Below are 24222 nucleotides of genomic sequence, written 5' to 3' on the forward strand. Positions count from 1 at the left end.
TGAAACTAAAGCATGTTTAATTATGCACCAGTTGCTATCGTAGTGTATTTCACTATGTTAGGTTTACAATAACACAAATATCATACAACATAAGTTTCTTTCAAGTAAATTATTACAAACAGGAAAGGTTAGAGTTGACAATAGACTTCATTCATTTGCCCCAGTGTACACCGCCATGATGTCCACCGTGGTGACCTCCGCCACCGTGATGACCACCTCCCCACTGACCAGTACCCCAACCACTATTTTGACGACCATTACGCTTCTCTGCGGTTTCTAGGTCGGCGAAGACTACGCTCACCACCACCGCCACCACCAGGAACACCTGAAACATTTACAATCTTTAGGAGAAATTTCGGTTAGGCACTACTTCTCGCAGTGTTGTAAGTAAAATAAATTATTCTTGAAAAGACAAAATGAAAATGTTATTGTTTGAAAACAAATAGTTCTTATAACACTTAAAGATAAAGCTGGTTTGTAATGAAACTAACATATAACAGATAGTCTTTGAACTTTTAACTGAGACGACCTTTAACATGAACTCTCGTGGAGGTTTTTTTTATACAATAGTGTTCAAATTTTATTGATTGGTTTTATAATTTTTTATAAGTGTTTCATCGAAACTACCTCTTATCCTGATATTATAGCAAATATGAATTGTGCAAGATTTGTAAATCTCATGTTAAAATAGTTTACCATTCGTGACCATATATTGTACTTAAAGTTTATTGATATTCATTGAAAATATAGACATATTATAAAAAGATAGTATTATTTTTAATATTTTAGAAGTATAAATGACAGGTAATTAGTAAATGTTCAGCTTTGAATACCAGCAGCTGTAAATGTACGTCATATTTATTTTAAAGTAGTTCCATTTAATCAGAGCAAAATAAAAAAGAATGTAATACTTTGGACCTACAGTGCGTGTGCAGATCTTACATTGGGATGTATGTGCAAGAGAGCTCTCAATAGTTACTTACGAGATTATGTGATTACGAATGAGAGGTAGTGCAATGTACTTAAGTAAGATTCAATTAGGTTAAGTTCAATACGTTCAAATATACTCAATATATTGTTCGCTATATTGCTGCAAATAAGTGTGTTACGGCAGCTTTAGGTGCTGTACTAGGTTGAAACTCGTTCAGACAGGAAGTTTGCTATGAACAGCTTTCTAGTTGGATTTGAAGGGCAATTTTAATTTGGAATCGTAACAGCTGTGTTTCAAGATGGTGGTAATTATAATTTTCGTGGAATAGTATTTCTCACCTTTTTATTATCAGAGAGCAAGAACTGCGGCCGACTTATTTTAATTTTTGGATACCTTTCTATTATTGACATAACACATTTTTATATGTTACAAGATTTAAATGGAGATGGAAGCGAGCAAAAGTGTGAGGGTGAATACGAAGAGGCAGGTCATATACGTCAAGTATGCAACGGACCATGCGTGGCATAGCATTGCAAGCTTCGAGGTTATGGGTGCTATATCAACATCCTAGTAGCAAATGTTTTACGATATTTTCTGAAAAGCGTCTTGACCTAACTACCGCACAAGTACTAAAAGTTACTCATGGTAGTAGGACTGATGTCCACGATCACTTGCTGTTCGAGGGCAAGAAGCTTATCCTTGACGACATCTTGACAATAAACAATATTTTACCAAAGGGGCATTCATCAATACTAAGCTTCATATTGTCCATTTAAGAAATGATCCAAATTTCAAGCACACAGCCAAATTTGATCTTGTGATATATCTTTTAGTAACAGAGAAACAAATATAAGAGTATTTTTTCAGCCTTATTTAGTGTAAAAATACGCAAAATTTCAATTCTATAACTCAAAAAGTTCTCGAGATATTCCGAGACAGTTAAGCCAAAACTTAACCAAGTATCGTTTGAAGAGCATTCACTGAGCTCGATGTTGCATACATAGGAAAAGATACATACATAGATGCTATTTCAAAGTATAAACCTCATTCGCTTCTGAGATACTTTGTGGTAAGACAGACAGACGGTAAATGACATTTTAAAGCTCCCCAGATGATATTTGCTAATGTTGAATCACTAATATAACACCAGAAAAAGTGAAAACGACGTTGCAACTAAAACTGAAACGATCAACTCACTATGCTTTAAACCAGTTTTTAAATCAAATCCAGTCAATACAGTTCTCTTTGTACGTTGTTATTGATTCTATAATTATTTAAAATTTTAAATCTAATTAATTAATCTTAATTCTTTCATGCATACTCTTATTTTAATTACTATATAACTCACGTTAATACCCGGTGTGGATAAAAAGAAAACTAACTTGTTTACAACATTAATATTATTAAACACCATTTCGAGTTTTGTGCTTAGAAGTATTTTAAAACCTTGTAAGATTGTAATAATGTATGGGTTTTTAACAGTTTTAAACAATATTTTGGCCCTTTTCATTTTTTTGCTTTATTTTATTTTTATCGTCAAGTTTAATTAGTTTAATGTTTGATAATTCAACATGAGATGCAATATGCAAGTTGCGCATTACTGAAAAAAGGGTCGTAGAGAACTGTGAATAATATTAACAACAATAACAACAAAATAAAATATTACTATAACAATAATAGTATACTAAGACAGAAATGTGTTAAAACACTAAAACCACGATTAAAAATACTTCATATGCAAGTGAAAATAAATGAAAGACAAGCAAGTTATTAATGTAAAATTCTTAAAACTATGAGGCTTTAACAGAGCTCCCTTACTTTATGGATAGTATTGCCGCACTCCTGTGACGTGGTGGTCGTAAAGGTCCAGGCTCCAGTAGATGGCAGTGGAGACGCATCTACGGGAGAGGGTCACACTATACTACCAGGAGACAACCACTAACGCCAGGGTCCCCGAATTGGCATTATTCCACGCGCCCAGAGAACCGAATACTAAGGCATCTACGTTGACCTGGAAGCCGCTGGCTCAAAGAGTCTGGGCGAGGGGATCATACTTCCTCTCCTGGGCAATGGTCCACTATCCGTCCACATGGTGACGTCGACCAACCTAATAATGTTACGGTAACGGTCGATGACCACCAAATCCGGCAAGAGGCGAACCATGTCATCCGGGACCACACGCCCAGGTAACAGCTGTTCGGAGGGCACCTTAACCTCAGGAGATGGTCGAATCGCAGCAGCGAGGAGGCCAAGGACCACGTCATGACGCTTTGTGACCATGGCCATAGTATAGGGTGACCAAATCATTCACAGAAGAAACCGGGACAGCTCCAGTGGGGGGTTGAGCACCGGGGGTCTGGGGGGTACGGAGTACGACGTACGGAGTATGACGCATTTTTAGGCCGATTCTAACTCTTGATCAACCGGAGCTTAGCATCAAAAAACTATGGGTTGACTCAAGAATTTTGACAAAAAAAGTAAAAGGATTTTTAAGTCATTTAAATGTTTTTGTATTAACATATCACATCTGACCATTTGACCAAAGAATCTGAACGTTGAAAGCTATAACCTTTTAATTTTAAGTAGGGAAAGACTTTTAACCCTTCTGAACCCCTCCCGGGTACGGCCTTGGCTTCGAATTATGTACCATTTTCCTCCCTCCCCATCATCACCAGGCCGCACACTAGCCAACTGGTAAGTTGTTTCCTGGATAAGAATTATTCTTAATAAGAACTACTTGATTCATAGTTTATGTCTTTAATTACAATTAATTAATTAGATTCACACAAAACAATGTTTCATGAACTTCCAAGACTCTATGTTCATATAGCAGAGTTCAAAATTTAATTCGTTATCAAATATATCAAAATGACCGCGCAATATTTTGCGATTCGTCAGACCGAAATATTTCATTTCGTTTGTGCCAATCGCGTTCGCTGCCGCAATTCGGGCAACGCCCGCCGCCCGCCACTCCGCGCAACTAACGTGTTAAACAGAATTCCGGGACTTTTGGGCGTCCCGATAACATTTTTCGGGACAATCGCATAACATGATTAAAAACCGGGACAATCCCGGTTTTCCGGGACGTTTTGGTCACCCTACCATAGTAGGAAGGTACTGAAAACGCACGTGGCCGTGGTCTCGTCATGACGACCACGTCGGCAATAGCGACGGTCCCCAACACCCCTGCGCCTGCATCCATTGAGGGGAAGGACATTGAGGCGTGCCCTATGTACAAAGCGAACCTAGTGTGGTGACCTTCATGTAGGAAGTGGGGCACGCAGAAGTAATTCGAATCACCCTGTCTTGATCCGGCTTAGCAGATACGGTGGACCGATAACACAACTGCATAGCCGACCACAAGCAGGATAGATCCCTGGACCGGGTTTTCTGCCACAATAGAGGTGGATCCCTCACTAGAGACTGTGAGTTGGAAAGAATCCCTCTCCTTGCACCACCCCTAACGCAGGTCAGGGAGCCGGTTGGAGAGGCGATTTAGTACAGTCTGGGTCAGGGAAAAGGTGGTGGCAACAGTTGAGTTATCCTCCAGGTAGGCTGCAAGGAATGTTTCATTGTTCTAGATCGCTGATCGGCGGATAAAGCGAGTCCCTCCAGCGCCAGATGTGCGACCTTAGGGTCTGGGCACGTCAGCAGGTGGAAAGCGTGGGCCACTGCAGTAAGGTCAGAGAGGTCGGCTAGGGGCAAAAGGCCAGCACCACCCAAGGAGGGTGGGAGCGCGACCAACTCAACACTTGCCCGAGTAGGGAGGTTTAGCGACCGCTTACACCCCGACTTAATGATGTTATCGAGCCCACGCCAGCACGTCTTCCTAATCCTCGCCGTGTTAAGATTAAGGATCAGTTGCGGAATCAGGAACGTGCATAGAGCGTGGAGCTTCTGCCAGGGTGCAAGCAGACTCCCAAAGATGGCGGAGGCCTCACTTTCGAACCTTGCAATGGTGTCCACCGGTGTTAGATCAACCCTCATGCCGTTGAGGACACCAAGGTGTTGTTATGGCTCGCCTTCGCGGACACTAAGAGGAGAGCCGTATGTGGTAAACGCAGTCGGTCTCACCTCACACCTACAATAACATACTAACCACTAAAGAGCTTTCATTGAAGCAACGCTCAAAAATAGAAATCGTATAGCATTTAACATGTTATTTCCATTGTTGTATTGGAATCCAGGCAAGAAACCGGTTTTCTTCACACTGTGTTAGGAGATATATATTTTAGGTGTACTCCGAATGATGTTGACTCTTTTGCAGTGTTCCCAACATCATCAGTACTTAAAACCATGTCTATGTATTAAAAACTTTTACAAGATTTAGAATATAAAATGTAATTTTTATCTTTAAATGCTCCTTCAATCACTATGCACTGTCTCTATCTCGTGCCTTGTTTACGTATACAATCATAACGTCACTGGCTTTTCCAAGCAATATGTTAAATTTATTATTGTATTTCTTAATGTCATATAACTTTATAACCACATAATGTTATTTATTACCAAATTTATGTTTATTAGTAAGAAGGGTATTATGATGAGCAAGGCCAATAACATAAAATTTTCAATTACCTATAATTCTATAATGAAATATAATTTATAAACAATACATCGCTATGTATCTGCTAACGTATATGTGTTCTTTTGTTTATTTCAATCATGTTTTTGACTTTATATCACTCAATGTATTAATAAACGATAACTTCTTGTTATGATTTCAGACGTACTTTGATAGTTAACAACTGTGGAAACGTTTTATGGCTAGTTCAAAGGCAGTCTAGGAATATAAAGATAGGTAGTTACTGAAGTTTTGGAACAATATGAATTGACGTGTTCCAAATTATTATAGAGATTAAATTCTAACACTACATTTATAACTGATTGTTCACTTTGTAACATAAGTAAATATTTACTTAAATTTAAAACGATATACTATAAGCTATTGTATAATATTGTACAATACATAAATATGCTTAGATCACATTTTATTCCACAGTATATGAAGTGCCTATCGAATAACTAAGCTGTGACTGTACACAAACAATTACAGCCAGTGCCGAACTCTAAATTGCTATCATAAGCAATTCATTTCCTCACATCTACGTACGTGATTAAAACTGCTTATGTATAAATCCATAGTCCTTGCAGCGTATTTGAAATGGATGAAAACTTTTTCACTTATCAATTTACAAACTAGATTGAAAAAATTAAATTAAATCATGTGTCAGTTCCATAACCGATTAATGTTACAAATAGAATGTTTTCAATTGGGTTCAATACTGGTAGACTTTCTTACTTTTGTCACGAGTTATTATTAAATAAAGTATGTAGTTTCAATTACAAAGTATTTTCATCAATCCAATAATTTATATCAGTTATTTAATTATGATTTTCTAAGAGCAATGTAAACTTAAATTTGTTTAAACTTTACCTTAACTATTTCTTAGTAATAATATAGTTAATGCTAATAAGCATTACTCCATTTTATAAAAAGTATTACATTTTGTATATGGACAAGTGTCTAAACAATAGATATTTTCACAATTTTAACTTTTAATAATACGTATATGCTAATTATGCATACGAGAGTTGATACTTACTAGAAGAAGTTTGCCCAACATATCGGAAGAGACTGGGCCCTGCCAGGACATGGGGTATATATATATTCCTACTTATATTCCGTTTATCTGTATAATTTATTACTCTCCACACACCCCGAGGAAACAAAGTAGGAAAAATGTAAGGTCAATCATGGCCTTGACACGAGATTTGGAAGTTTAATCTTAACCTACATGTGTATTCTTAGTCATATAATAGGCGTAGGGTTCCAAAAACCTTAAAAGAGTATTAGCATTAGGCCTATAACATTTTTCTAATATAATTATAAGGAAAATATATTTATTAACACTGTCTCCAATATTAGATTGTTTTTAAAGTTATTTACGTAAAAGAAAAGACAATTTTAAAATATTTACATTATACAATTATAATGGTTCACAATATATTCGTCCAGTTCTTTTAATATTCCTGGAGTTTGAATACGGAGGTTTCAAATCAATATGTCCATATTCAGATCTGATATATTATTCCATTACTTTAAGTCATAAATGTGACAATCTACATATGAATATAGAACAAACAATTGAAAACATTTAACTTCAACGCTTTAAAAATTGACTGATGGAAACATAAAATTGAATCAACATCTGATTTTGGACAAACCATAAGTATGAAACCACCATGTCATAATCCAACATCAAGTACATAAAAAGAGCAGAATACTGATATATGGTATGTAAACCTTTTTATTTCATACTTATAACATGTTCTAACGTTCACTACAAATTTTGATAATACTCCAAGTACAAATAATTATTTAAGTTTACTGAGCAGTAATGGATTTGTGCAGTTTATAGATTCCCCTACTAGAATAATAGCTAATTCCCAAACTTGTATTGACCACATTTTTATTAGACACCGTAATATTTCTATGTTCAAGAGTAAAATATTTGACGTAGGTTTGACAGATCATTGTATGTTAGGCTTAAGAATAGTTTTTTCCGACTTTGCAAAATCAGTATAGTCGTTTTAATGTAAACAATTACAATAACTTTCCAACCCTGGTAGATTTTGAACAGTTTTCGTCGAAGCTTGGTAATGCTGACTGGAATGTATGTTTTGCCTCACAAGATGTTGATGATAATTTTAATCGTTTTCTCGATATTTTGAGCGATGTTATGGAAAACTGTACAACAATTCAAAACTCAAAAAATTGTAAACTTAATAAGGCCAGGTTAAGAAGTCCTTGGATTAACTCTAATTTAATTAATAAAATTAACAGAAAAATTAAACTTTACAAATTTTTTAAGTCCAGGCCATATGATAGGAATTTTTCTATTTTTTACAATAGGTTCTGTAATAATTTAAAATTGGAAATCAGTGAAACCAAAAATAGGTACTATTCTGCAAAAAATTGGTGAAGCTAAGGGAGATACAGCCCGTCAATGGAAAATTGTAAACTCTCTAAGCGGGTCTAATGGTAAAAACATCTGTTGATAGAATAGAACTAGATAACAGAGTAATCTTATCTGATCCTCGTATAGTAGCCGACACAATCAACAAATACCTAATCGAAGTACAGACGAGCAAATCGTCAAACGATGTCAATGAACTTAACTTAACTCCTAGACTTTCTTCTTTTTTTATTCTTCCAACAAATGAAAACAAAGTGTTGCAAATTATAAAAAATTTGAAAAATAAAAAATCGTCAGGTCTTGATAACATGACTGTAACATTAATTAAACACATCGCCCATTTAATTTCTCATGTTCTTGCCACAATTATAAATTTAAGTTTTTTACTGGTAAATTTCCAGAAAAATTAAAGTCCAGTCTAGTTGTGCCAATTTATAAGAAGCGTTATAAGGCGCGTCTATAAAATTGGAAAACCTTCGCCCAATTAGTTTGCTTTCAGTATTTTCTAAGATTTTTGAAAAATTAATGAAAATAAGACTACTTAGTTATTTAAATAATATACATTTTTTTTAGTGAGTACCAGTATGGTTTTAGGGAAGGTAGATCAACTGAAGATGCCCTTATTTATGTTACAAACATGATCTATTCTAGCTTGAACGAAGGTAAAAAAAATCTACCGGCCTATTTATAGATTTTAAAAAGGCATTTGATTTAGTGGATCACAATATTTTACTATTAAAGCTGGAGTCGGTGGGAGTGCGGGGTGTAGCCTTGAGCTGGTTCCGTAGCTTCCTCAGCGGGTGGGAGCAGCGGGTGCGAGTTGGCCAGTCAGTCAGCGCTCCGCTACCTGTCAAATCAGGTGTGCCACAAGGCAGTGTCATATCTGCCATTTTGTTCCTAATTTTTATTAATGATTTATTAGAGCACAAATTCAACGAAAGGGCTAGCGCGTTTGCTGACGATATTGCAATCTTTTATTCTAAAAAAATTCACAATTTTTGTGGGACGAAATTAATGAGGATCTTTTAATTTTAAAACGATGGTGTAAAGTAAATAGAATGTTTGTTAACGTTGATAAAACTAAATACGTAAATTTTGATTTTAATGAGTTCAACTTTAATAATGATTTCAAATTTCACGAATTAAGCTGTACAGGGAGCATAGATAATCTATGTGATTGTAAGTGTATAAAGAAGGAAACTCAATTTACATACCTTGGAGTAATTTTTGATTTAAAATTAACTTGGGAAAAACACATTACTCTACTGCAAAACAAACTTAAATCGACTACTAGAAAATTTTATTTTTTGCGAAACTTCTGTGATGAAAGCTTATTAAAAACTCTTTATTTTGCTCTGGTAAATTCTAGACTTCAATATGGAATCGTTTGCTGGGGAGGGGCTTTTAAATATTTAATAGAGAGGCTAAGAGTAATACAGAATCATTTTATGAGAATTATAACATACAAACGAATACGGGATAGCTCCTTTCCCATTTTCTGTCAATTAAAAATATTACCACTACAGCATTTATTTGTTTTTAAAGTACTGAGACTATTTTACATTAAAAGTGGTAACTTGGGAACAACGGACCTTAATTATGACTTCAGAAGCTTAGACCGTCGTACGTTCAGAACACCAAAAGTTAATAAATCCATTTTTAAAAGATCATTTCATTATAAGGGTCCGAGTTTTTTCAACAAATTGCCTTTCGAAGTCAAATTATCTGTAAATAATAGAAATTTTTGTAACAAGCTTAGAACTTTATTATTTTTAAATGAAAACTGTAACTCATTTTACGAATAGTATACTACATAATTAGGTATAGGCTATATTTATATAAATTTCCAATAATGTAGGTAATGTTTTATTTCACTATTCATATGTATATAGCTTCTGTATTCTTTAGTATATATAAGTATAATCATTTTTTATTAACCATTTGCTCTTGTAAATAATATTAAGCATAGCAGTTGGTGCAGTGAAAAGTTTCTGTAGAAACCATATCCAGTGATTAGTGTTTAGACGCCACGGAGAGCAGCCAGGCTGATAACAACTTGTACTGTCTTTCTGGACTCAGATAACAATCATGTTTTGTATTGTTTTCCACTGACCACATTACTTGTAGAAGTGGTCAGTTAATTCCAAGTCAGTCTTATGTTTTGTACAATGTACTATTATGATGGAATAAATTCATTTATCATTTATCATTTTATACATATTTTTATTAAAATATAAACAATATACTTTTTGTTAGAAATTACCAAAAGCTACAAATATACTGTACGAACAAAGAGAGCTAAACAAGTATTTTGGTTATCGGCTGCTAGGCCCCGCACTTCTAGCGAAAGAAGATACTTCCTCGAGATAGTATCCAAATTCAAACTCAGATTTCGTGAGCTCTCGTAAAAATTGTTTTTAACTTTGTTACTACTAGTAAAACATTTATGAAACCCTAATCTAAACATAATTACCTCGCGTGATGACAAGACAGGGACAGGTAGGGTAGAATGGACATCGCTTCCTTTCGGTGACAGAAAACAGGAAGCGATTGTCATGGTGACACGGGAGTTTCACTGTAAGTCAAATAGAGTCTTTTCTTTTTAATAATGTAGTTTTTAGGTCCCCGGTAAAGAAACTGTTCCAAAAATAGTGTACCAATAATTGTTTGCTGAAATGCATCTTAAGTCTAAGATGGGATTTTCGCAACTTTAGAGACCGGTTTAGAGGGACTTTCGAAATAGGAATAGGCCTATATGTTGAACAGATATCCTACAAATGTCCATGTAAAAGTTCAGTACAATCGGTCCAGTTGTTTTACATGATTAAGTATCACACGTACATTGTAATCCACCATTTTATTGTATTTCTTACATGATGTCCAGTATTGGATTAGTTTAATTTGTATTGTTTAAAAAATGTTGTAACACTGAATCACCCTATGACTTAAAAAATTATTTTGTACCCAAAGAGATAGCAAAGTGACGTAGGTTTAAAAGTAATTTCCCTAAGCCTAATGTTAATGGTTTGGTAGGAATGGGAACCAGTAATACGAAAAGATTAGAAAAGAGTAGAACGCATTCACAGCATATGCCCTAGAACCATCTAATTTAGACCGGTTTACATTCTTCTCATAATAAGTTGTTTAGTCATAGTCCATCTAAAAATCTATAAAGGACAAATTGAATGTGGCTTATAAGCCAAGTACATAAGTTATGACTAAAGAAAAGGTTGCAAGATGTGTAATTTCCGGTATATATTACATAACGATTTCTTACGGTATCTATCCACTTATAAAAGTATCCAAATTATGAACTGAAAGAGAAATTAGGATTTGAAAGAAAGTAAATGACGTAGAGGTAACTTATTTTGTTTAATAACTGAACAGTAATATCTATAAAGAAGTGTAAATCACAGCCTATCCGTGATGTTTACCGCCACCACCATAGTGGCCGCCACCGCCATGCCCATGGTGGCCACCGCCTCCGTGTCCGTAGTGCCCGCCACCGCCACCGCCACCGTGACCGCGGCCGCCTCCACCATATTTCGACTCAGCCGTCTCCAGGTCTGCGTAGACCATGCAGATAACTGCCACCAGGAACAGGGCAATCTGAAACGGACGACTGGTTACAGTTGATGTTCCCTGATCTTACATCAGGAGGTCTATTTGCTGAAAACAGAATGCAATATCGCAAACACGATGGTGATACCAGGATTTAGTAAATTGGGAAGGCTACATGTTAAGGATAAAAGTATAGCATGTTATTCAAATTGTATAACAAGCATTTTTAGCAATGTTTAATTAAAAAGGAGTGTTGTGTAATTGTGGATTGAAAATTTTGACATTAAATAATGGAGACTGTTTCTGTGATGTATAAGTGTTTTTACTGTTTTTAATAATTGTTGTAAAATTTTTCATTTGGGGGTTATGTTATGATAGGTGTTTAATAGAGTATATTTATTTTGAGATGTATAAATTTAAAAATGTTACTGATGTTTAGGCGTTGTGTTTGATCTTAACAATAACATATCTATGTCGGTGAAATTAGCAATTATTTCTAAATTTGAACTGGTCGGCCTTTGTAACGTTATTCACGGTAAACAAAAATTTTATTCTACACATGATGCGATTAATGCATGCGAGTTTTGACGAATCTCAGGTCAAAAGGTATAGGACAAATATCGTGAAAGAAACTTTTATTGTACGTCAAGTTTAAAAGTTGAATTTTTATAGTGTCATAATAATTTATCTTGACTTATGTTAAGACTTAGTTATGGTCAGGACTGTAGTATACTGTCCCAAGAGAATATACAAACTAAAGAAATGAGAGGAAAAGAGTTAATACTTGTAGTGATAATGGCTGATGAGCGTTCTTATTTGTAATCATTGTAGCCTACAATGAGATTTTACAATGAATAGATGACCATATGAATTAATAATGACCAAAAATTTGCAAGAAATTCCAAGCACTCGAAAGCTTCCTACATAACAGTATTCACGTATTAAATACATTTTTATACATTGGATATAAAAAGTTTATTATGCAACCGATGAAACATGAAAAATCACGAATGGGATAGAATGCAGGATATTTTTATTCAAAATCTGAATATACTCGTATGTATATTATTTAAAATATGTAAATTTATACCAGGCCTATAATAACAAAATACAGACAACTATATAAAGTCATTTCACTACATTATAAAAAACCCTACCTGAACAGGGTGTTTCTTCAAATATTTTTTGGGACATAACGAGATATCAGTTTCACTTATAAAGTCATTCTTTCATTAAATTAACATAACTTGGCTTGCTTATAAGTTTCAGGTTGATGTATAGTCTTTGGTATATAATTAAGAATTGGTTTAAAAATATATTTGATTAAGAAATCTTATATTGCTTTTTGAATTATGAAAATTTTTAAATTCCTCTGTTTTGATAGTTTAGACAAATAATTCATTGATAGTAAAAACTTTATACTTTACTGTGACATCTTTACTGCCATCCTTTAAAACTACAAAAAGAACCGAACGTAAACCACAAGTCTAGTATCATACATACTTATCTGATACAACCACAAGTAATTTGTAACCAACGTCCATGTAAGGATTAGTTTCATTGCTCACACCAGCCAGTCACGCAGAGGCTAATACAACACTTTTTAAAATTTATATATATCGTTTAATAATGAGAGCTCTTATTTAAAATTGGGTAAAAATTATAGAATGTATAGAAATGTTCTAAGAGTTTTATCACCTATTATTCGTTTTGTACAATTCACTGCATTGTTATTATTTCCTTGATTATGTTTTAGCGTTTTAAAATTAAAAAAGCTTTTGCATAACATTTCGATTGAGAAAAATAATTTCTAACATTTTATTATTATTATTTGACGTATTGACGTACAGAAAAACAAGGAATACAATAAGTAGTACTTACAAGAGCGATTCTGAGCGCCATGTTGACTACTGGAGTTCAGCGAGTCCCAGGTATATATGGGCCTCGGTTCCCTCCCCACTGGCAGGGTAAGATGAGTCATCGCCGTTCCGCGCCACTACCGTTGCCGGTCGGGATGAGGAAGACTTGAGGTTTTCTCAGTGGAACTCAGCGGAAATAATGTCCTTGAAACGTCTGCGTGATCGTATTTCCCTGGAAGCAGTTTAGCAATGATAATTAAAAGCAACTGACTGAGGTTTTACGAAAGAGCAAAACATTTCTTTCTTTTTGTTTCTCGATAACAGCTTTCTAGATCTATAAATACAGCTTTATAAATCATAATAATAAATTACTTCTCTTTTACCATTAATTACATTAATACTTCGGTACCATTAATTTGGAAACACAAAGTTGTATTCTAGTCATTCAATTAAGTTACAAAGCATTTTAAGTGCGTAAAAGTTTTATTAATACGTCTTATTAGTGGTGCCTTAAGGGAATTAACTTTGACCTCGTAAACTTTCTCGTCCATCCATCCCCTTAAGCAAAAACACAACGGCGAATTATCTGGTTATATTGGTAGTCAGTGTATAGGATCTTTACGATCGTTCCATATATTTGGAAACTGTTGATTCAAGTAGGTGAAAAAATATTTGAAAAATAAGGCAATGTGCCATATGTTAGAAGTGCAGCTGGTGGCGTCGCGTTGCAAGAGGTAAAGTATGTCTGGCCTTTTAGGCGCTCTTGACAAACAAACTGTCCAATCAGCTGATCATGAATTATACCACAACATACGTTAATGCTAAAACCCTGTTGACAGTTAGTTCAATTGTTACAATGAGGGTTCACTTCTGCCCAATAATGTTGGTTTCGTAAATTATTGATACCATCACGACTGAACTGTGACTGGTAATAAAAATATACTTAAAGGTTCATTCAAATGCAGGACCCTGGATGTAAATGATCTAATTTTAAGGTAGGAATAAAGCGTGTTAGTAGTGAGTGTTCTGATACTTTACTTCGCGCAACTCTGATCAGTTTAAAAATGCGTCTTGTACTAATACCTAGACTATGTTCACTGTATCAACAATGCTTCCTCTACAATAACATCACGCTAGGGAGTGGTTCTGTTTCCCGTAAAGAAATGTAGCACTAATTGTTCTAGCATTTAGAATCCTGCTTTGATACCATACATTAACACCATGTCGGCGTATTCTTCACTTGTAAATAAGTGTGGCATTACTACTCCAATAATTTAATAATTAATACAGACAAAGCAGTACTTACACGGATTGAAACTCAATTACTCAAAGGACAATAAAAACGAGGACAGAAACTCAGTTGTTTGCTCTCAAAATTATATTATATTTATAATTCAACGCATATCATTGTTGAACAGCTGCATATTGAATTGCCAACTCGTGAACAAACATTTCCCATAACGAACAAAATAATTCGCTAACGAAGCTAAAGTTTCATGCCATATTTATAGGCTATTACACAATATTTTTTCGAGATGTACGTGTACAGTGAAAAAAGGCATTTAGTAAATAGAAGAGGAAATTCACCTGACCCTTCTGTGTAAAGGACATGCAAAATTTCTATTCTATAACTTAAACCGTTCTCGTGGTATTCAAAGACAGTTAAGCTTTTCCATCTCGTAGCCAAATATGTTTTAGAGAGCATTCACCGAACTTAATGTTCCTTACATAGAAAAGAAACTAAATTCAACGATTATAGCTCATTTAATTTTGGAGATACCCTGTTGGAAGACAGACACATAATACAACTTTTGCTAGTTCCCTGAGTGCTACTCGCTAAAGTTCCATCTGTAATATGGCACTAGAACAAGTGAACACGACATTTTATAAAACCTGTAAGTAATTGCAACCTAATCAAAAACGATCAAATTACTTATTAATGAACGAGACATATCCAGTCAATACAGGTACTCTTTGGTTATTGTAATTGTAATCAATTTTTTTCCTTTGGTTATTATTTAAATGTATATTTCATTTCTATATTATTCAGGTTAATGCCTCATGTAGGGAAAAAACTAATATCTTTAAGCACTGTCAATTCTTAATAACTACCAAGACCAAATATGCAGTCTTTATCTCGTACTTTATTGGCGTTTACAAGGACAAGTCCACTGGCTTTTCCAAGTAATATATATGTGTAGTATTGTATTTATAAATGTATAAAAGCTTCCTAGAGGAAAATTCAGATACGTGAGGAAAATTTATTTTTAAAGAGAAGTATTATTTTACGAACCTTACGTACTTACGATAGTTACGATGGGGGAAACTTTTTATAGCTAGCTCAAAGGTCGGTTTTCACAAGTAGATAGCTACTAAACTTGTGAAACGATACGAATTGAAGTGGCCACAATTATTATAGAGATTTAATTATATCACTAAGTTTAAAACTAATTCTTCATCGAGTAATATTAGCAAATATCTTCAAAAAGAATAATATACCATGAGCTATTAATATTAAACAATGTATAAATATGCTCAGATCATATTTTATTTCACAGTGTATTATGTGTCTCACGAGTGCCTAAGCTGTGACTGTACACAAACAATTACAGCTGGTGCCGAACTCTAAATGCTGTCATAAGTGTTCAATAAGTATTAAAATTCTGGTCTAAAATAGCTGAAATGTTATTGGAGTTTTTCATAACAAATCATGGAATGCTGTATTTCAGTATATTTCTTCCAGTGAAAATAAGGTATTTAAGGAGAGTTCATCATGGAATTGAAAAGGAATATGACGTAACCATTGTTCAATAGGAAGTTGGATGTAAAACTGTGGGTAACTGCTACTTTTTTAATAAAACGTTGGCGTTCAAAAACTAGCTTTAAGATTGTTAAAGTGCGCTACTAATGAATATAATAATGCGAATCATACGTATAGAATGACTTATCATACACCCTTGTGTCAAAAAACACAATTTTAAGGTTGAAGAACAACGTTGTTAAAAGTTTCTTTTCTATTCATCCGAATACTGTGCGCCACGCTGCGCCACAGGACATAGGAAGAGAGGTATCTCCGTCGGCCTTGTGTACAGGATGCCCACTTGCCTGCACTCTCAGGGTTCCTTAAAAACTATCCATTTTTTTATTTTTTCAGAAATTGTTGATGTAAAAAGAGTGCTAAATATAAAGGGATAGTCAATAGATTACTCGTAGCATTCCATACCGTGCTACGGAATGGTTTATACAATACGAAATGTAAATACAATTTATGAAAACTAGATTCATTCAATTATTCAAAAGTACAATTTTAAAGGATTTAAAAGTTTTAAAATTTATGTCAGTTAAAACTCGGCTGTTTAAAATCTGAATAGCAGTATTATTAAATATTAATTATTGCAAATTACTTTAATTATATCCTTTAAATAGTGTTAAGAACTCAAAGCCATCTAATGGGTACTACCAAGAATCAGGCCCGTTTTACACCCTGCCAGCGCCCTAGGGACAACGAAGAGTTGCGCCCCTTTATACCCTTGCCAGTTGACTACGACCCCCCACCAGCCCTACGATAACGCCTATACCGCGTAAATTTAGATTTAGTATGAAAGCCAGTTTTGGTTCGGCGGGACTTACTTAATGTCCCTTAACTCTCCTTTACAAATTATCCTGATTCTTTTCGAGTGCCTTCCCATTATCCACCACCTATGGACCCGCCGTGTCTCGGACTGGCAACGGTAGCCGTGAGGTATCTACTGGCCTCTGGTGTGAATGCGTGTAACATACCTCACGGCATCACAGACCACCCACCCTCCCTTCTTTACATTTGAATTATTTACAGTATTTATAGTATTCGTTTAATCACATTTTCTTTGGATTATTTTTCGTTTGTTGGCTTACCACTAGACTGACTAGAGATTCATACAATAGCTTTTTTCTGGTTTTCCGTGTTGCAAAGTCGTCAGTAATGTTTGTTAGTCTAATTTTAAAGTAATTTCGTTTTAGGTGCACAGCAACAACAAGTCATAGCTTTTCATCAACCAATGACGATCTAATTTCTGACTTCACTCTTTTCAAAGCTGAAAAGCTACGTTCAGCTGTGCAGTTCGTTAAAGGTAAGGTTAGAAATATCCTGAGAGCGACCTCCAAATTGGGGAAAGTGTTCTCTAATCTGTTTGATTTTATGTGGGCGTACATTTCTTTGATCTTAGAAAGGTTCTCCAAAACCATGTATTGTTTGAAATGGTTACATTCCTGGGCAAAGTCTTGTCCATCAATATCGTTCTTGTATACTTCTCCTAACAGTTTACAAGCCACCTCTTTGGAATTTTTCTCTTCTAGATTTTGTAAGATCTTAAATATTGTGTCGAGATTTTTATAGGCCTCCCTTCTTTTGAGCTGCGAAGCTATGTTGTCAACAATGGCAATAAACACCCCGGTGCGAAATCTTTCTCTAGATGTTTCTTCCATACTTCTGTCCTTCTCTTTATCGGGCAATAACTTTCTTTTTCTAACTTTATCGCATACAGCTTCTTCTCGTCATCAAATAAATCTCACTTTTCACTCAAAAACGAGAATAGTGTTTCAAGTTCCTTTGTAGCACCAAATAGGTCTAAATCTTGATTATGAAGAGTCAAACATGTTCCTTGTTTTATCAACTGTCTCGAGAATTTCGTCCCAGATCACAGTTAATAACGTGATTTGGAATTTTCCAAGTGTTTTTTAGAAACCCAACGGCTGTCCATTGTGTTTCTGGTGTCTGAGTATCGTCTTTATTTAGCTCATCAAGAGCATCTTTTAATTCATGTTAACTTATTTGTAATGCTCGAAGGGCGTCTGCCCTAGCAGACCATCTAGTGTCACTCAGGGGGTTTACCATTAGCTTTCTCTGATCTTTCTTTGATTTTCCTTCGTTACTCTTTTCAATATGCCTTTTTAGGATGTTCCACCTGTAAGTGGATGCCGAGAATAAAGCATACAGCCCTTGTACGAATGTAAAAAATATTGTGTGTTATCTGGACACGCCTTTTCGGCAGCAAAGCACCAGCAAGGTTTAGTGAATGAGCTGCACATGGTACATAGTCAGCAAAATCATTTTTGCTGTTAATCCCTGCCTGAAGACCTGAGTATAAGCCCGACATGTTTGATGCATTGTCGTAACTTTGTCCACGACAGTTATCGACATCCAGCTCAAGTTTCTGAAGTAAACTGAGAGTTGCTTATTCCAAACTTCCAGATTCGTGGCATACACTTCGTAAGAGTTGTATCAGGCGTTCGTTTGCGCAAGCATTGGGCAATGAAACATATCGAAGTACTACAGCCAATTGGTCTGTGTGCGACACTTCAGGTGTGGAGTCTATGATTATAGAGAGATAGCGTGCTTGTTTGATTTCACTTAAGATTTGTTTCAGTACTTCTTTGCTCATAACCTCAATAAATTCACTGCAAATGTCAGACGAAAGGCATGATACACTACCTTTGTCTTTTTTACCATGTTTTGCTAAGTGTTTCGCGATAAAAAGATCAAATTCACTTAGCTCAAGACAGCCTAGAAATAATCCGTTTGATGATGGCGTATGCAGACACAACCACGGCAACTTGTGTTTCCATTTTTTGCGCCCCCCCCCCCCAAAATGCCAATTGCCTAGCGCCCTAGGCACGTGCCTACCGTGCCTATTCGGTAAAACGGGCCTGCCAAGAATATTTAATAAAGGTGGCTCTGGTCGGTTTTGCGATTTACATCAGCACTAATCTACATTAACAATATTTAGTTCTTAATTTCCCTATTTCTGAAAAAATAATCAGTTAAATAAATCTGTAAAATCACCATATTTGTTTTAATGTTAAATGTATAAACATGTAGTTCTATAGCAGATAAATATACTCACATAACTTACGAGTCTGAAAATCATTTAACGTGTGTAAAGGTAGGAAGCATATGATCAACGGAACCTCATCGTTAAAAATGTGTAACCCTTTCAACATCTCCTCTTTCAATTTCCACCAAAACTAGACTGGCTAACGATCAATTTCTTGTAGAATATTAGCCTAATCAGTTCGTCTTCATGACAATGTCCTGCGCGAGTAAAATAAGGGGGGATTGGGGATTACTAGACTGAAAATACTGATAACACGTTCTTATTTCATACACACATTAGGAACCTTCATTATATCTAACTCAAACCCTTAGACCTTTAAGTAAGAAGGATGAAATGAGTCTATTAGTCCAAGTGCATAGAATACGTTTTGGATATCTTCGAAACACTGCATATTAGTCCAAGTCAATAGAATACGTTTTGGATATGTTCGAAACACTGCCTATTAGTCCAAGTGTGTAGAATACGTTTTGGATATGTTCGAAACACTGCACATATGTACAGAGTGAATTTTATGTCCTGGCACACCTGGATATAATTTAAACAGCCCGAGATATCTATGTGAAACCTTGACCCTACCTATTATAACATATTTTTTTTATTTTTCAAGTTGTTGAAAATGTTGCCCCTCTTTTCTAAAGGGGGATAAAGGGGCGCAACTAAACATTTTCAAATACAAACCCCCCTCGTTTTAAAGGGAATAAAAAAATAAATCCAATAATCCAAACTAGGGGTCTCTACGTTTATTTTAACAGATTTTATGACAAATTTACAATAATAAAATCAGTAACTGTCTTGTCCTGTTTATCGTAACATGAGTCAACACTAACGCAAATTCTAAAAACAGTTACCTGTTTTAATGTAGCAAGTGTTCAAACTGTTCACCTTCGGCTGTTTGACAGTGTGCTAGACGTGTGTAAAAACTTGAGACATGATAGGGGTTTGTATTTGAAAATGTTTAGTTGACCCCCTTTACCCCCCTTTAGAAAAGGGGGGCAAAATTTTCAACAACTTGAAAAATTAAAAAAATATGTTATAATAGGTAGGGTCAAGGTTTCACATAGATATCTCGGGCCGTTTAAATTATATCCAGGTGTGCCGGGACATAAAACTTACTCTGTATATTTTGTCTCAAGCATACAAATTTTTATTCTTTATAACCTTCTCATACTTTGAATTAATTCCTTTTTTCGGATAGTAAGCTTTAGTTTTGTTTTGAGCAATTCTTAAGATCTGACTCAACAGAAGATAAATTAAATAAACAGTTGAATATTTAAATCCGGAATAAATATTTTTTATTATATAGACTTCCAACCTTGTAATTGAATAAATCCTGTTATATATATACAAGATTTATATACGAGTACAAGAAAGATTAATAACAGTATACGTTAGGTCCAAAGAAGTTAGCACTCTGATAACTTATTATTTGCAGTGTGCAAAAGGTTAACATAACTAAGCTGTACCTGAAACATACTTAAATATGGGATTTATAAGCAATCTTTATGTATTTTTTTGTATTGGGGTTACAATAAAAAAGAATTATTCAAATGACAAAAATATTTAATGTCATGTAACACAAGTTACATTAAATCCAATTATTACAATCAGGAAACACATAGAATTGATATCAGTCTTCATTTGCCCCAGTGTCCACCCCCATGATGTCCGCCATGGTGACCGCCCCCCCAGTGGCCACCGCCATGGTGACCACCGCCCCAGTGGCCACCGCCATGGTGACCGCCTCCCCAACCACCATAACGTCCGTCACGCTCCTCTGGGTTGGCGAGAACCACGCTCACTACCACTGCGACCACCACGAACACCTGAAACAATTTCAACGTTTGTTTAAGAGAAATTTAGGCGAGACACTATTTCATGCAGTGTTGCAAATAAAATTGTTTACTGAAGAATAAAAGGTTTATGGCCATTTGCTTGTTGGAAACAAATAGTTTCTTTTAAACTATAGGATACAGCTGTACTAAAAGCCTTACATTATTGACTTATAATTTATATAATACACAATAATAAACCTTTTAACACTTTTTATATATTTTTTTATTAATGTAAAATATACATTTCGAATTCAATTTACTGCATGAATATATTTTTAACGAAGGGGAGAGCTCCAGATTTGCCCCACTTTAGATTTTTAGGATTGAATGAGAACCTGACAAAGAAAACACTTTAAAAGTTTCAAAACCACATAATGAAGCCAGACCAATTTAAGGAGTTACCATTTCATTACAGGTACTATAAGTTATCTCAGAAATGGCCGGATGCTATCACAATTTTTGAAGCAAAAAAACAGTTCTAGAGCAACGCTACAGGATTAAGTGCATGGAAATTTTCTAAATCACTATAAATGTTATCGGTTTTCTACTAATGACCATAACAGATGTAGTAGATAATAAGAAACATATCGTTTTCAAGGTAACGACAATGGTGACAACACTATAGGAGGCAATTAATACTAAATAACATATATACGAAATAGCCACCACATGCTACATGAGCAACTTCATCTTAATTTATTATTAGGAATGAACGTTCACTACCTACGCAATAAAAATTAAAAATATAATATAATTTTTCAAATAAATATTAGCATAATTAAAAACCTGTAATAAAAGTAAGGATCTATAAAGTACAAAATAATTTTAACTAGATAACACAAATGTTACTCAAACCTTTACCACACAATTTGAAGGTAGCGTCAAAATATGTTAAATAAACAAAAGTTTAATGATACATAACAAAATAAATTATATGTATTTTGAAGGTGGAAAGTTGTTATGAAATGATGTTATGACTACATAGCTTTCTTTAAACATATTTTCAATATAATGCTGTCATTTGATTACTTCACTGGCAATACAGATTTTCAATGCATAAAAATAATATTATAATTTTAATAACGTAATTATAAATTCACTACCTAACGGCGAATGCAATTCACTTATCGATATTCGATATTGCTGTGATTAAAAAAGCGCTAAACCAACTTTTAATTTAGTTGCTTGTGAAACATTACACATTATATTTATAAATACTGTTATAAGGGTAATATGTCTGTATGTGGCATAGCCTTGTACATTAAGTACAAAGATAACAAGTTCCTTTAAATTTGGCACCGCCTTCAACACAGTTTGGTGTCAGCTTTGGTATGTTTTGTTTTCTAAAATAAAAATTTACCTGTAAGTTCCTTGATTTTGGTTTTTAAGTAGGTATACTTCTTAAAAATGTATTATTATGTATATAAAATAATAATATAGATTATTTGTAGCAAAAGGACATATTTTTATGACAACACTATTTAGGTAAAATAATTAATAATTACAATTTAGTGTTTAGTTTTATAGGATTCATCCTATTGCACCCATTTATTGAAAGACATTTGAATCAAAGTCAAATGTTATTATTCCCAGTTATAAAAATATTTGACTTTGTTAATCCATTAGTAAAAGCATAATATTTTTGTTACTGTAGGTATATTTAAATTGATTAAACCTTTATTTATACTAAGCCTGAAAATTAAAAGTTAAACCAATTTGAAATCATAAATACATTCTAAGTATGCAGAAGAGAGTTGACACTTACTAGAAGAAGTTTACCCAACATGTCGGAAGAGACTGGACCCTGTCAGGACAGGGGGCGTTCTCCTACTTATAGTCCGTTTATCTGTATCATTACTCTCCACATCACCCCGATGAAACAAACAAGGAAAACTGCAAGATCATTCATGTCCTTGACACGAGATTTGGAAATTTAATCTTAACCTACGTAAGTATGCTTAGTCATATAATAGGCGTAGAATTTCGAAAAATATTGAACAAGTTTTGACATTCCAAAGTTGTTAAAATATAAATGGTTAGGCACATATCTGCCAAAAATATGTTTTAAAGGTACATGAGAGGAAAGGCGATTTATATTTATACGAAATCATTTAGTATTTAGAAATATTTAACATTTCTAATATATAAAGACATATGAATACTTACAAAACATATAAATATTGATATGTTCTAAGATATTATTGCAATATTAAAAAATTGGTATATATACTCTTTTAAGTCTTAAAACCATGGTGTGCCGATTGCCGAGTGGTCTAAGACGTTGGACTTTGAGTCTGGATAAGAGATAGCGCAGGTTCGAATCCTGTCTGTGACCGTTGCACTTTTTATCAGTACCATCGATCTTGTACTGTATCGACTCTCCCCCTTATTCTGTTTTATAAGATCCTCAAATACAGGAAAAATACAGATTATTTTATTTAAAAACTGAAACTTTTGTAAATCAAATAAAAAACAAAGACAAGTCTGACTATCTTATTACCGCCCAATCGCTGTGTGCCTTTCTTACCAGATGACGTTGGCAACAAGAGTTCTTATATGAATATCAATTTGGATTTGTAGAGTGGTATACAACTACATTAATGTAAGTCATTTATTCAAAATTGTAAGCCTTTAGAGATAAATACCACATACCTTGGTTGACTGCGTAAACCAACACATGTTATAGAAAAATATTTGTAACGGCAAATATGGTAGTTATTTGAAGTGGCTAAAATCATTTCTGTAGAAAAAAGCAGAGTCATCAAGAAGGACAGCTTGAATTTAGCATATCCATGCTTGTGCAAGACTATTAAATTTATAGTGTACCCAAGAATCGGAACTCGGGCCGATTCTTTTTCTCATGATAAATTATCTTAAGTGTTAACAAATGCTGACATGATCCTCTTATTTTTTTAATTTCTGGAAATGAAACAACGACCCTGAAAACTGCATTTCGAGATGCCAGCCTGTAGTTTTCTGCAAAAGGGCTTATATATTAAAAAAGGCCAAATTTTACAATTAAATATCCAACAACGTCTCAACAAATATTTAGCAATAGTTCTGTTACATCATCTATTGTATCGCCGGCAAGTTCTTTAGGGTAATAGTAGATCGTATAGAGTAGGAAAAATCATATACCCATTTATGTTATTTGTCTGGTAAACTTAGTTCTGCTTGCGCTGCTAT

At 34.4% G+C, this 24222-nt stretch overlaps 2 protein-coding genes across 2 annotated transcripts; both read right to left on the bottom strand.

The window, feature by feature from the left end:
- LOC124354845 (ctenidin-1-like) lies at positions 1 to 13612 on the bottom strand. Its single transcript, XM_046805601.1, has 2 exons — positions 13354 to 13612; positions 1 to 325 (listed from the first exon to the last, which is right to left on the bottom strand). The coding sequence occupies exons 1-2, from the start codon at positions 13372 to 13374 to the stop codon at positions 152 to 154; spliced, it is 195 nt and encodes a 64-aa protein (XP_046661557.1). The 5' UTR covers positions 13375 to 13612; the 3' UTR covers positions 1 to 151.
- Positions 13613 to 17348: 3736 nt separating this feature from the next.
- On the bottom strand, positions 17349 to 17795 carry LOC124355840. The gene has a single exon (XM_046806994.1). The coding sequence runs from the start codon at positions 17793 to 17795 to the stop codon at positions 17349 to 17351; it is 447 nt and encodes a 148-aa protein (XP_046662950.1).
- Between the last annotated feature and the right edge of the window lie 6427 nt (positions 17796 to 24222).

This window comes from Homalodisca vitripennis, chromosome 2 (genome assembly GCF_021130785.1).
Source record: "Homalodisca vitripennis isolate AUS2020 chromosome 2, UT_GWSS_2.1, whole genome shotgun sequence".
Classification (NCBI taxonomy): Eukaryota; Metazoa; Arthropoda; class Insecta; order Hemiptera; family Cicadellidae; genus Homalodisca; species Homalodisca vitripennis.

Excerpts from the sequence above, each read along its gene's own strand:
- LOC124355840 (XM_046806994.1), bottom strand. The coding sequence starts at position 17,795 with ATGGAAGAAACATCTAGAGAAAGATTTCGCACCGGGGTGTTTATTGCC.
- LOC124354845 (XM_046805601.1), bottom strand. The coding sequence starts at position 13,374 with ATGGCGCTCAGAATCGCTCTT. Across the intron at positions 326-13,353 it reads TGGCGCTCAGAATCGCTCTT|GTGTTCCTGGTGGTGGCGGT; the intron begins GTAAGTACTACT and ends TAAATGTTTCAG.